Source organism: Abramis brama (genome assembly GCF_963993115.1).
Source record: "Abramis brama genome assembly, chromosome: 19".
Taxonomy (NCBI): domain Eukaryota; kingdom Metazoa; phylum Chordata; class Actinopteri; order Cypriniformes; family Leuciscidae; genus Abramis; species Abramis brama.
This window is the reverse complement of record NC_139981.1, coordinates 33,124,668-33,138,021: the sequence shown is the minus strand read 5'-3', so window position 1 is coordinate 33,138,021 and position 13,354 is coordinate 33,124,668. Positions and strand designations below refer to the sequence as shown.

Sequence of the window (13,354 nt, the reverse complement as noted above, 5' to 3'; positions counted from 1 at the left end):
AACACCTGCGAAGACTTCAGATGATCAACACCTGCGAAGACTTCAGATGATCAACACCTGCGAAGACTTCAGATGCCCAACACCTGCGAAGACTTCAGATGATCAACACCCACGAAGACTTCAGATGCCCAACACCTTGAAGACTTCAGATGCCCAACACCTGTGAAGATTTCAGATGCCCAACACCTGTGAAGACTTCAGATGACGCAAACTCTGAATCAACATGCACCAATGATATATTTTCTAAATGTCTTAATCATTTGTTAACAAAAAACTATTAATTACTTCAATGAGCCCATTGTATCTGCATTAAATTATTACATTCTTTAAATTAAAGGTGCTCTAAGCGATGTTTTTTAAGCCAAAACATTTCTCTTTTCTACAGTCTCTGTAGACACCCCAGGCTCCACAAACGGAAACAAAAAAAAACTGGGCTAACCCGCACCACGAAACATAACAAACTGTTCCAGCCAATAACCGACAAGAAGGATTTGGGGGTGGGGTTTGGGGGGTTAGTGCGCGGATGAGGAGGAGGGAGGGTCTAGCTAGCCTCCGTTTTGTTTGACAATACTTTTAACGTCAACAAGAAGTGACGTCACCCAACATCACTTAGAGCACCTTTAATACATTTTTAGCTAACTGTGATTTGTATATGTACATTTCTGAAATACATAACTTAGACAGTTACCTCTGGTAACAGAACACTCTAAATTGTAATATGGACTCAAGCGCTTTCTGTAAAGCTGCTTTGAAATGATGTGTACTGTGAAAAGCGCTATAGAAATAAACGTGAATTGAATTGAATTTGAAATTAATTCAAGGCATGCACGTACCGTGCAGTAATTCATTCAACTATTAAAAGACCAGCGTACACAAGCAATCCTTTTTATCAGTCAAATTCATTTCAAAATCTAAAACTCACTTTAGATTAGGGTCAAATTCTCACAATTAACTAACTATTAACTAGGACTTTTGAAAAATAAACTGTATATGCACTGAACGCTGAAACCGGAAACTCATTGTAATAAGTAGAATGTGGAAGTAAGCTAGTTGTGCAGTAGACTAAGTCCATTATTGCAACATTTTATCTCACAATTCTGAGGGGAAAATGGCAGAATTGTGATTTTATATCTTGCAATTCAGACTTTGTAACTCACAGTTACAGGTTTATATCTCACAATTCAGACTTTTTTTTCCTCAGATTTGCGAGTTATAAAGTCTGAATTGCAGAATATAATCTCTTAATTCTGAGGGGAGAAAAGTCCAAATTGAATTGAGAGATAAAAAGTTGCAATTAACTTTTTTCTTTTATTCCATGGCGGAAACATAAAAAAACAGCAATGCTAGTGATGAAATATAACCTATAACTATTCACATTTACCAAATATAACACATTTTTGAAACGGTGTTTTTAAATTTTTATTGTGTTGCTCCAAGTACTTCAATTGTGAATTCATAACTGATAGATGCTAAGTTATATAATTAGAAAACGGTTTATACAGCGGTATAGCAGTAGGACTGTGCTGTTTTGACAGTTTTTGTTGCACCACCGGACTGTGACATCTCTATATTTGGACAAAATCAAGATGAGAAACAGGAAGTACTTTAAATAAAGACAGGAAAATGCTGGACATTGAACATTCCTTTAACACTCTTTCCACTGCGTTGACATTTCTGGATGGACAGATAAATAGCATTAAGTATCTCTGGTGAAAAACACATTTGCCCACATCCTCTCCCTAACTGTTGTGAGGTTTTCTTTTTTGTGTGGAGGAAGTGAAGAAACAACAAATGTCTTATTTTTAGAAGATACTGAAGAGGAGATATAGCTAGTGTGTTGACAACACTTTCTTTCAAACAGATCCCAACTCTGCATGTCTTTATTGAACGAGTTTGTTGAACAGTATGGATCCAATCCTGTTATTTCCCGGACTTTGCAACAGTTTGAATGGCTTTGATCCAATCCTTGCGCTCATCCGCTGTAGCCGCCTGAAGATAGTAGTGTGTCTCATCCGAAGTGATGATCTCAAAGAGATTCCCATCAACCTCTTGTTTCTTGGCTGTAGGAGTTTATAAGAGAGATTAACATTTGCATGCATTCTATAATGTATAAATGCTTTACAATTTAAATGTTTTATTGTCATCATGTTTTGTTTGATCATTTAGATGGACATTTCATACCATCAGGCACATATTCCACCGCAGTCACTACTGAGCCACGCAGGTGAATAGAGCCGAGCGGATCATCTTCCCCCTTACAGAGACACACACACCAGACCATTTCAACACTGCATTTAATATATATATATATATATATTTGAAGATGACAGGAACATGCTTACCTTGGTGGGGTCATAGTAGTGGATATAAGCAGGATCATCTCTAAGGATAAACTTTCTGACTTTCCAGTTCTTTCGCCGATGACCCTGTATAAGAAATAAAGATTAAATGTCTTATAAATACTTTAAATACTTAGTAGTGTTAACAAAAGAGACTTCATTGCAAAGTGTTACCTACTTTCATAAATATTTCTTTTAGTATATTAATGACAGGTGTCTGTTCAACAGTTCAATCTCTACTGCTTGCAAACCCTTTTTTCCTTTGACACTGAATGTCATTTTAGTGCATTTCTATCATGACAACTCTCGGAAGAGTTTAGGCATGGTAATGATATGATAATGTTATTGTATTTGGTCTTGGAGAGGGGTGTGTTTCCCAAAAGCATCGTTAGCCAACTATGGTCGCAAGTTCTGTCGTTATCAGAATAGTTCAACGAGTCGGTGTTTCCCGAAACCATCGTTCCAACGAACATTCGCAAACAGCATCGCAAAGTTGTGTGGTTGGATCGACAGCAGAAATAGTCCTTAGGTCCATAATTTATAGAAAAACATCTAGCATTAATTCTATCTCAAACAGTTTCATTAAAAGTAGTTAGTACTCCACCACCTGTGTGACATCATTAACCAACGTGGTTAAACGACCAATTTGCGACAATACGGTTTCGGGAAACAGTCGTGACTCGCTAGTTTATTTCTTCAACGATGCATTTTACTGTGGTAGTGAAGCAGCGAGTTACGCTGTTGTACGGGAAAGATGAAGGTGAACGTGATTTCACCAAGTACCACATGTTCCTGGATCAACATCTTTGTTGATCCTGGAACAACTTTCCAATCAACCAATCAGATTTGAGGGACAAGTTTACCGTTTATGTCAAGTTTAGGCTTTGAACCAGGGTGAGGTGCTTCAACGTCAAGTGTAATTCACCTCTGATTTTAGGGAAAGGTTATGGGTAGGGTCAGATTTAGGGGTAGGGATAGGGTCAGGACTAAATTTTGGGACAGGAATGTTATTCCAGGATCAACAAAATATGTTGATCCAGGAACATGTCTTACTTGGCAAAATCACGGTGACCATAAAATGAACTATAGCTAATCTATACATGTGGAGCTGGGGAAGAGGGAGGGAATCTGAGGAACACTTGAAACACGCTGCAAACACTGACCAACTATTTAAAGGCTGAACTGAAAGCTCATTGGCTGCAGATGTAACAGGAACCAATCAGCTTGTGCCATGTAGTTAACGATGTAATTGTCAGCAGGTTGTGTTAAGGACCCATCTGGAGTTTCATGACTGAACTTGGTATGTATTAGCGGTAACATGTAGCAGAGTCGCCAAGGAAGCGAAAGAGAGAATTAAAACATCAACGCGACAGGCAAATCAGCAAGACCAAAGTCAATACTGGAGTAACTTTTCCCAGAAGGAAAGAGCTCATGAGGAGCAAAGATTTTAATACGGACGCCGAAGTTGCCTGCTTTCTTCTCGACAGGTAATTCAGCCTATTTGTGTACATTTTATAGTTGCTTGTCTAACCATAGCATGGTTGTGCATAACGCCAGAACGACCTCTAGCCATGTTAATCTTGGAAGTTAAAACGCCCTCGGTATTGAAAGGAACAGAAACTAATATTCACTAGGTAGTCATATACAATTTCACCGCTAGATGGGGGAAAATATCACACAGTGTAGCTTTAACAAGATGTGAATAATGTATTAGTAAATGTTGAAATTAACATTAACAAAGAGTAATAAATGCTGTATAAATGCAGTTCATTATTAGTTCATGCTAACTAATGTAGTTAACTAATGTTAACTAATGAACCTTATTGTAACGTGTTACCGTTTTAGCGTACCTGTTTCAGCAAACAGCCCTGTTTGACTATTGCACCTCTGAACTCCTCCTTCAAGATCACATCTTCATCACTGGAGTAACCCTCACAGAAGAAACCACTATCAGCCTGCAAATCAACACACACGCACAGTCTCAACAACAGCTCTCGGTTCACACGCAGCCTCACAGTTTTTCACACTTCATTGTTTTTTGTACATGCTTTATACACGTCACACATGTGCTTCGAGTGTGTTTGGGAAATGTCCCGCCCCTTACCATAACCGCCAGTTTAACACTACTAACTAACTCAACCAGGCCACGCCCCTTTATTCTGCATATTAATTATTTAAATGAGGAATATTGTGACGTGTTCGTTCCCGGAAGAAACTCAAGAATGGAGGCATTTCAGGAGTTCAGAAACACTGACACTGATATAGAGAAGAACTGGAGCTTCTTCACTCTCAAACAGTAACATTTTAAAAAGCTGAATATGTAAAAAAGCTTAATAGGTGCTCTTTAAATGTTCTGCCCCAGTGACAAGCTGTTGTACCCCACGGTTTACTTTCTTTCTGACAGATCACTTGGTTTTGGAATAGAGCCAATACAATGTAGTGCCCTGTGTGATTTGTAAGCTTACAAAATAATAAAGAGCCTCCGTTTGGTCCAAGAAAACACACTCTGCTCCTTTCTCCGCCCCGTCTTTGGACACGTCCCCGGCGGTCTGCAGGAATCCCTCGGTGAGGAGTCCGGTGGCCAACATCACTCCCTCAGGACGGTTCCTGGCCTTCTCCTCGGAGATCAGCCAGTCGACCACTGCGCTCCCTGCAGGAACATCACCACCACACATTTACAGGGAAACAAATCTTCGTAACACTTTACAATAAGGTTCATTAGTTAACATTAGTTCGTGTATTAACTAACATGAACAAACAATGAGCAATACATTTGTACTGTATTTATTAATCTTGGTTAATGTTAGTTAATAAAACTCCAGCTGTTCATTGTGTGTTCATGTTAGTTCACAGTGCATTAACTAATGTTAACAAATACAACCTTTGATTTTAATAATGTATTAGTAAATGTTGAAATTAATATTAACTGAGATAAATGAATGTTGTAGAAGTATTGTTCATTCTTAGTTCATGTTAACTAATGAACCTTATTGTAAAGTGTTACCCAAATCTTGCAGAAAGAAAGATTAGAGATTAAATTGATTTTTAATTTGAAAATTTAACCCAATGCCTGGGTTTGTCCATATTTGACCCAAATTTGGGTTGAAACAACCCAACATATTTTAGAGTATAAGAGGTTTTGCCTAGTTCTTTATTTTATTATGTTATGAAATTAATATCTCACCTGTGAAACAGTGATTAAACAGCCTTTTGTCCTTCTCTAGCTTCAACTCTTTAACACCGCTGTCTTGATCTTTCATTAAAACATACAGTTCACTGAGAACAGACAGAACAAACGCAATGTTTTAACAGTTTTACAGTTCACAGAAGGCACTTTCAAACTTTATTTATCATATTTCTCAAGTTTTAGCACAATACAGACTCTGTTTTTCAATCAATACAACATTCTGATAACAAACAGGTTGCACAGTGAGACAACTTCAAAACAGCCAGATGTCAATGACAAGGCACAAATGTTTCAAATCTGATCCACACTAAAAAAAGCTGTCATTTATTTAAAGTACATTTTTATATTGGTCTAATGGAAAATCATGGTTTCATGTTTAAACCTGTTTTGTCTAATTTTGATTAAATACTGTTTTCACTTGAAACCAGTGTTGACATACTGGCAAGCTTGACTGAAATTATTTCAGGTGTTTTATAAATATGATGCATATTTACATTAAAGACATTAAAGTCCCCCAATTCTTTTTTTTGTAGAACATTGCAGTACTTATTCTAAATAATTTATCAGTGCAAATCTTTATTGTTTTAAATTGATGTTCCTGGTAATCTTTAATCAGAATAAGTTCCTCTTGCAGCATCTCTTCTCTTCTCTGATGATGTGGGCGGGGCAACCTGTCACTCACATGAGATCAGCCAATAGCAAACCACAACCATCCAATCATCCAATCAATTCCCCACAGACACAATCAAGCCCCGCCCACATTTGTTCTTGTTCCAGAAGTGTTTCACTCAAATATACGACACAATAGAGGAGAAAAGACCAGTGAAACTTCATTTTCATGTTTTCTTTAAAGTCTCCCTGTAGTCAATAATTGTATTCCTTAAAACTCATCTTTGATCACCAAAATGACATATTTAAACGTTTTTTTCCTTGAAAAAAAACTTCATGCCTTAAAATATCTTGAATGTAACTCGACACCCTTGCCTCATTTAGTATGCGCGGTTCTATGAATATGCAAATGAGCCCCGCCTCCACTCACTCACTCAGCTCAGAGATCCACTGGTTGACGATCACACGTTGATCTGATTGGTTACAAGGTAGTTTGTGACGTCAGAAACACCAGCGATTTCAAAGCGTGTTTTTGAGACTGTCTTTGGTTCACTGCAGTTTTAAGGAGAAAATACTCAGCAATGGAGTCGATTTATGAATTTACACATGGTTTGTCTTAAAGCATATTAAAAACACCACATAGACACATAAACAACATTGAAAGCTGGATTTTCACCACAGGGGGACTTTAATGTCTTTAAAAGATGTCTTTGCAAGTGAATTAAATTAAAGATTGACTAACAAAATGTTTTTAGACTTATCTTCTTTTTTTTTTAAGTTGGTCTAAAAGTATGATTTTGTTTATTTAGTGCAGTTTTATAACGGAAATCATACCTCAGGTTAACATTTTCAGGTAATCGAATGGATCGGCGCGTTGATTTCCTGGCAAACTTCTTGCCCCCCTGTAAACAAGCGATCGCTCTCTTGACATCTTTAACCCAAAGCTCCCGCTCCTCCAGATGCGTCGCTTGGAAGAAATGGTCCTGGTTCTTAGCAGAACTGACCTTAAACACCAGCTGTCGAAAAGCACACGCTGATATCAATGAAACGGTAACACTTTACAATAAGGTTCATTAGTTAACTACCTTAGTTAACATGAACTAATAATTAACAGTACTACTTCAGCATTTATTAATCTTAGTTAATATTAATTTCAACATTTACTAATACATTATCAAAATCAAAAGTTGTATTTGTTAACATTAGTTAAAGGTATTGTAGGTAGGATTTTTATAAAAAACTTATTTTCCAAATTTGTTTAAACTTTATTTATATATCAAAACATAATTAAAATGTAAGTACTCTGAAAAAGAAAGTATAAAAATCGAGTGTCTGTAGACCTCTCACGACTGTTTTAAAGGTGAACTAAGTAACTTTTTTTACCTTAACTGAACAGCTTCGGAGTCATTGGAATGGTTATATTACTTATTTCGGGTTGAATGGTGGTCGTTTCGCACCCCCCTGGTGCCCGTGAGCGGAAAATACGCACTTGCAACTTTGAGCCGGCGGGCCGCCGGCCGCCGCTTCAGGAAGTCTCGCGTGATATCAGGTCTCGCGATGTAAACAATTGCTTTACGGCCAAAAGAAATCTGCTAAAATGCTGTCATTATTGCGCTCCCTCACGCTGTCCGAACCCGAATGAAGAAGACGTTTTAAAGAATGTCCCATCTGCTTTGATGTCGTTGATCTATAGCCTCTGGTGTCTGAGAATCACCAACGAGTTTTTACAACAGTGTTGTTAAATATCTATTCCGAAGCTGTGGGGGGAGCTCTAGAGAGAAACCTGCGAGCAAAAAGCGAGAATACAGCGAAGAAATCCCGAAGCTACTGAGTGCTGCTTTAAAGACAGCTCATTATTTCCAGTCACTCCACCCCCTCCCTTCTGGGCTCCTTCCAAAGCCACGCCCCCAAAACACATGAACGCGCGACCACTGAGCTGAAGACATTATTTACCTGAGACGAGCGGAGAGGAAGGAGCGCAGTGCATGTAGTGACATCATGTCAGAATCACATGTAATAAAAAAAATCTAACTTTATCATTATGAAGATAAACAAATAAGATGTATTTTAGTACTCACTATCAAGCTAGCATATTGATATTGGTAAAGTTTAAAATATATATTTTTTGATTCGCTAACGAGCTAGTTGTTGCATGATACACGTTTTTCCATTACCATCATTTACACTGTGATGAAGATGAATTTCGTGTAAGATTCATAACATATATGGTGTTCTGCATGTAAGAGTTTCCATGATGAAAGCATTGTTGACTCTGATGAGGACTACACTCCAGAGACAAGTACCGCATCGTCAGCTCGAGGACAGGTCCGGGGTCGAGGGCGAAGCAGAGGAGGTCGTGCAAGAGGCCGTGCAACTAGGGTCCGAGGATATTGACACGCGTTTTATTCAAAGACTTTTTGTTCATTACCTTTTCTAGTACTGTCTTCCTTTTTTGCCTTGTTTGCCTTCGCTAACTGCATATGCCGGTAATGTGAATTTTTGATTGCTCTTTCTCTGCCATTGTTTTGCTATTCCTAGGTTCCGTGCCTCTTGAATTCCTCAAATCAAACGGGTGCGCGCGCATATGGGCAGATCCTGTGTGGCAAAAGGGTGGTTGCCGTGGTTGCGAGAGAGTGACAGTCGCCTAAGCCAATCCTTTGTTTCGTCCCGAATGGAAATAATGAGCTGTGTTTAATACAGATTAAACGGTCTAGAGTCACTCGATTTTTATACTCTTTTTATCAGAGTACTTACATTTTAATTATGCATTGATATATATAAAAAGTTTAAACAAATTTGGAAAAAAGTTTTTTATAACAATCCTACCTACACTACCTTTAATGCACCATGAACTAACATAAACAAACAATGAACAAGTGGTTATTTATTAACTAACATTAACAATGGTTTATAAATACTGTAACAAATGTATCGCTCATTGTTAGTTAAAACATTAACCAATATTAACTAATGAATCTTTTTGTAAAGTGTTACCAATGAAACAATCAAGATATGTCCAACACGATCTCATGAAAGTGCGTATCTATAGCATAAATTTTATTTCTTGTGCCATTTACACGCCAAAAATAGTTTTCATGTGCAAATCATATGCACGGAAAAACTATTTTTTGGCATATAAATGGCCAGAGGTATTGGTTTAAAAGACGTTTGATTCCTCCACCGTTCTCTTAGTGAAATCCTGGCATGGGCTGGTCAGCTTCGCTCCCTTCAGAGGGATCATTCCCTTCGGACTTCTGTCGGTCTTCTTCTTGTAAAACTCTACGCCATCATCGGCTAACACCACCCACACCACTTTCCATGAGTTCAGCACCGTGCCCTGCAAACAACATCACTTTAGCTTCCTAAAACGGCCAAAAATGAAGACCTTTCAAGACGTTTCACATGAAGGATTATATGGGCCTGTCTGCGACAACACAATCACAAATGAATTTAGTGAAGTGCAAGCATTCAATTTCTGTCATTTTCAGTTCTGTATTTTAGTACACACATATGTTGTGGTTAGACTTCTACTATACTTTCATTTGCCAGATCCTGATGCACACATTTCTATTACAGTTTTTCACAGAGAAACAGGAAAATACCATCTCAAAAATGTCCACATCGAACACTTTGTAAGAGTTCAATGGAACAATGGAAATGTTTTCATTTTTGACCTTACGGTTCTTTTTCACTCTCAGAAAAAAAGGTACAAAAGCTGTCACTGTGGTGGTATCTTTTCAAAAGGTACACCTTTGTACCTAAAGAGTGTATATTAGTACCTAAATGGTACATATTAGAACCCTTTTGAAGCGTTCTGTCCCTTTTGTACCTTTTTTTCTGAGTGTATGATTGGTTTTTTTTTTTTTTAGAAAGAAAGAGGATGTTTCTACTTCTGTTCCCAAATTGGAGCAACTTCATAACTTCATGGGAAACAAATGACAAAGCATCATCACATGACATCAGCGTTTTGCGGTACGTCTCCGTTTCTTCAGTTCTTGTCAGTAAATTTACCCGTATTCTTGCTTTCCAGTGATATTGTTAAAGATAGTATCACAAAGAAAAGCTATTGTGCAAGCAATGCAAGATAAAACTCCAAGACTTACCTTTTTCACCAAGTATCCCTCTCTGATTCTTGTTGGTTCCATAGCTGTAAACTACAGAGCTCGACTTGTTATCTTCTTCAGGGAGTGGTGGATGTGAGACCCATACGCTTCTGCAGATTCTGTGCCTGTGACGCGCAGCCTCGCTTGACAGTTATAGACATTTTCTGATGAAAGGGAAGTTGCACACTGCCTGACTTGGTCAGACTAGTTTCCTCTGTATTTTCAGCCCACAGTAAATGAGTCAAAGGCTAAAGATTAACAACCCTGATGAGTTATGATGAGTGAACGCTTGACACAAAGAGCTTTTTTCAGTCATACTTGTAATGTCCATTCTGGTCCTGATATACATGTGAAGTGGATCAAAACCTTTCATCAAAGTTATACATGAGTTTGAACAACACACGTTCTTGTCTTAGGACAACTTTAGTGATCTACTTCAAATGTTGAGTACTAATAAACAAACATATCATTTTTATCTCCTGGAACAAACATTTTCCATGCCTTTCAATATCTGAAAAACCGCCATTTAACATCTAGAACATTTTAATCACTTCTCAAAAATTGGTTGCTGATAAGAAGGTCATTCACTGAACCAGTTTTGTTGCAGCATTGAAGAGAGAGCGCACTGGAACAATACTCCAGTGAACGGATACAATACTGGAACAAAATCACATTAGCTTGGTGAGAGAAACAGTTCTTTCACAGGAAGTTGAATGAAGTGAGTTTGGGGTGTTACAAAACAGTTGTATGTTGCGTTCTCGCGGTCACTGAAGAAAGACCCAGCCTTCGTCGTGTTCGAAGAGACATCACAATAAAGGTGCAACACATGTTTGAGAATTTGAAATATTATTCAATTGTTCACTGCTTAAATCTCACAACTTAAGAACTTTGTGATAAATTAAATGATTGTTGAAGTAAAAAAAAAAAAATCAACCAAATGAAAGGTGTTTTCTCAAGTGGTTTTGAAAGGAAGTGAGAGTATTGCCATGGTGTCATGGTATCTGAATTCATAAGCTCGGCCTTATTAGCTGATCTGATCTACAGATAAACACAACGTTTACAAAGACAAACACAAAAACTACTGAGGTGGTGCTATTATGTATCAGACAATACCATTGTACTTCTTATTAACAACTAATTTGTGTTATTTTAATGAATTATATTTTATTTTAATAAAATTATAAATTCAAATAATACATATCATTTTGATTTACATGGTGACTTAGTAAGAAGCATTTTCTGAGTGTGTTAAGTGAAAAGTTCTATAAAAATAAACTTAAATTGAATTGAAAATGGAATACTATTGATTCTTAGTCATATAAGCTCATGCTTAACATGTAATTTACATACTTTGTTTTAAAGGGGTGGTATAATGCCCTTTTCACAAGATGTAAAATAAGTCTGTGATGTCCCCAGAGTGTGTGTGTGTGAAGTTTTAGCTCAAAATACCCCACAGATATTTTTATATAGCATGTTAAAATTGTACATTTTTGAGGGTGAGCAAAAACGCACCGTTTTTGTGTGTGTCCCTTTAAATGCAAATGAGCTGCTGCTCCCGGCACAGGGGGCGGAGCTTCAAAAGCTTGCACTCACACAGACATGCACTGAAAATTTCAAAAGCGTTTAGCCTTTTATGTTCAAACCGGAGTCAGACAATGATGGAGAGACTCAAGAAGAAGTGAAACGTAGAAGCAACAGGACATTTCTGAATGATTAGTTGATGAATTTATGTAGCTGATGTGTAGTTATCTTCTAGACATTGATTAGCATATTCTGTCTTGATAATCTATAAATCGTGTTCAGGGGGCGGGGTTTATGTAAATTCTAGGGTTGGTGATGTCACTAACCCAGGAGGAATGTCGTGTAGTCTCTACCAGCCGTTTGTTGTAGTCCTTTGAACTTTGAGCGTTGTAACTTTGCAGATGTTGTTTATGCTCAAACAGCAACATTACACACTAACTAAAGTTAGAAAAGTGAAATCATAATCAACCACCCTTTTAAATAAAACAGCATCCTTGTTGATCTTGGTACAACATTCTAATATGCCAATCAGATTTGAGAATTAAGTTTAAAGTTAATGTTAAGTATAGGCTTACAACAAGAGTAAGAGGCTTTTACAACATTCTTAGTCTTCTATTATTTTCCTCTGATATTAGGGAGAAGTTATGGGTAGGGTTGGGTTTGGCTGTAGTTAAAGTCCCACTAAAGTGCCTTAAAACGCGCAGCATTATTACGTAATTTCCACTGTAACAGGAAGAGGGGCGGGACATATCAAACAGCTCCTCCCCTTTTTAAAAATAGCCAATAGCATTTAGTTTATCACAGCTCAGAGCCGTTGATCTCGGTAAAGCCACTGTTTCCTCCTGATCTCTAACCGTTTCTCCTCCTAATCTCCTCCATATCTCTTTATAATACAGCATTCTGTGCAGAACTCAAACCGGTCTGATAAGTTTTCTGTTCTGCGACTCGCTCATATGATCTGCTCTGTGTGTCGTGTCTCTGGACCGAAGCTGCGGAGGTTCGCGTGACACTAACGTCAAACCAGACTTCATTTGCGCCAATGGAAAGCGTATTTACACTGTCTGAATCGTTCCCTATCCCCTATATAGTGCACTATGTGATATTCACCATGTAGAAAATAGTAAATATGTGAACAAGTGACCAATTTCAGCTGCAGCTTCTGTTTATAATGTAGGGGGCGGAGCTTCAGATTCTAGAGAGCATTTGATTGGACAGAAAATCTGCTGAGAAACTGAAGTGTAGAGTGATGTCATCAAAATCATTGATCCATATTGGCAGAAGAGAGAGACTAAGTTTTGAATGCTTATATCTTCTAAATATTAATTTTGCCATTGTTTTGGAGCAAACTAGCTGATATAATAGTAAGGCATACCATTGTCATACTAAAAGCAAAAAAAACAAAAAAAAACACTACATTTTGATTTCATGTGGACTATAAAAGAATACTTAATGCATTATGTTCCCAGATGCACATGGTATTGTCATGGTACATGTTCAAAAACAAGACAGTAGTATTTTTATGCTAATATTTTTCAGTGATAACACTCACCCATCATCCATCTAATCTTGACTAACGGATGAGACTTGACCTGGTG

The 13,354-nt window shown here is 37.6% G+C and overlaps 1 protein-coding gene across 1 annotated transcript; it reads right to left on the bottom strand.

Moving 5' to 3' along the window:
• Window positions 1-1,394: 1,394 nt before the first annotated feature.
• On the bottom strand, window positions 1,395-10,843 carry plek (pleckstrin). The gene is made up of 9 exons (XM_084093604.1): window positions 10,239-10,843; window positions 9,317-9,472; window positions 6,970-7,151; window positions 5,524-5,615; window positions 4,805-4,989; window positions 4,190-4,294; window positions 2,343-2,426; window positions 2,182-2,254; window positions 1,395-2,060 (listed from the first exon to the last, which is right to left on the bottom strand). The coding sequence occupies exons 1-9, from the start codon at window positions 10,278-10,280 to the stop codon at window positions 1,921-1,923; spliced, it is 1,059 nt and encodes a 352-aa protein (XP_083949730.1). The 5' UTR covers window positions 10,281-10,843; the 3' UTR covers window positions 1,395-1,920.
• Between the last annotated feature and the right edge of the window lie 2,511 nt (window positions 10,844-13,354).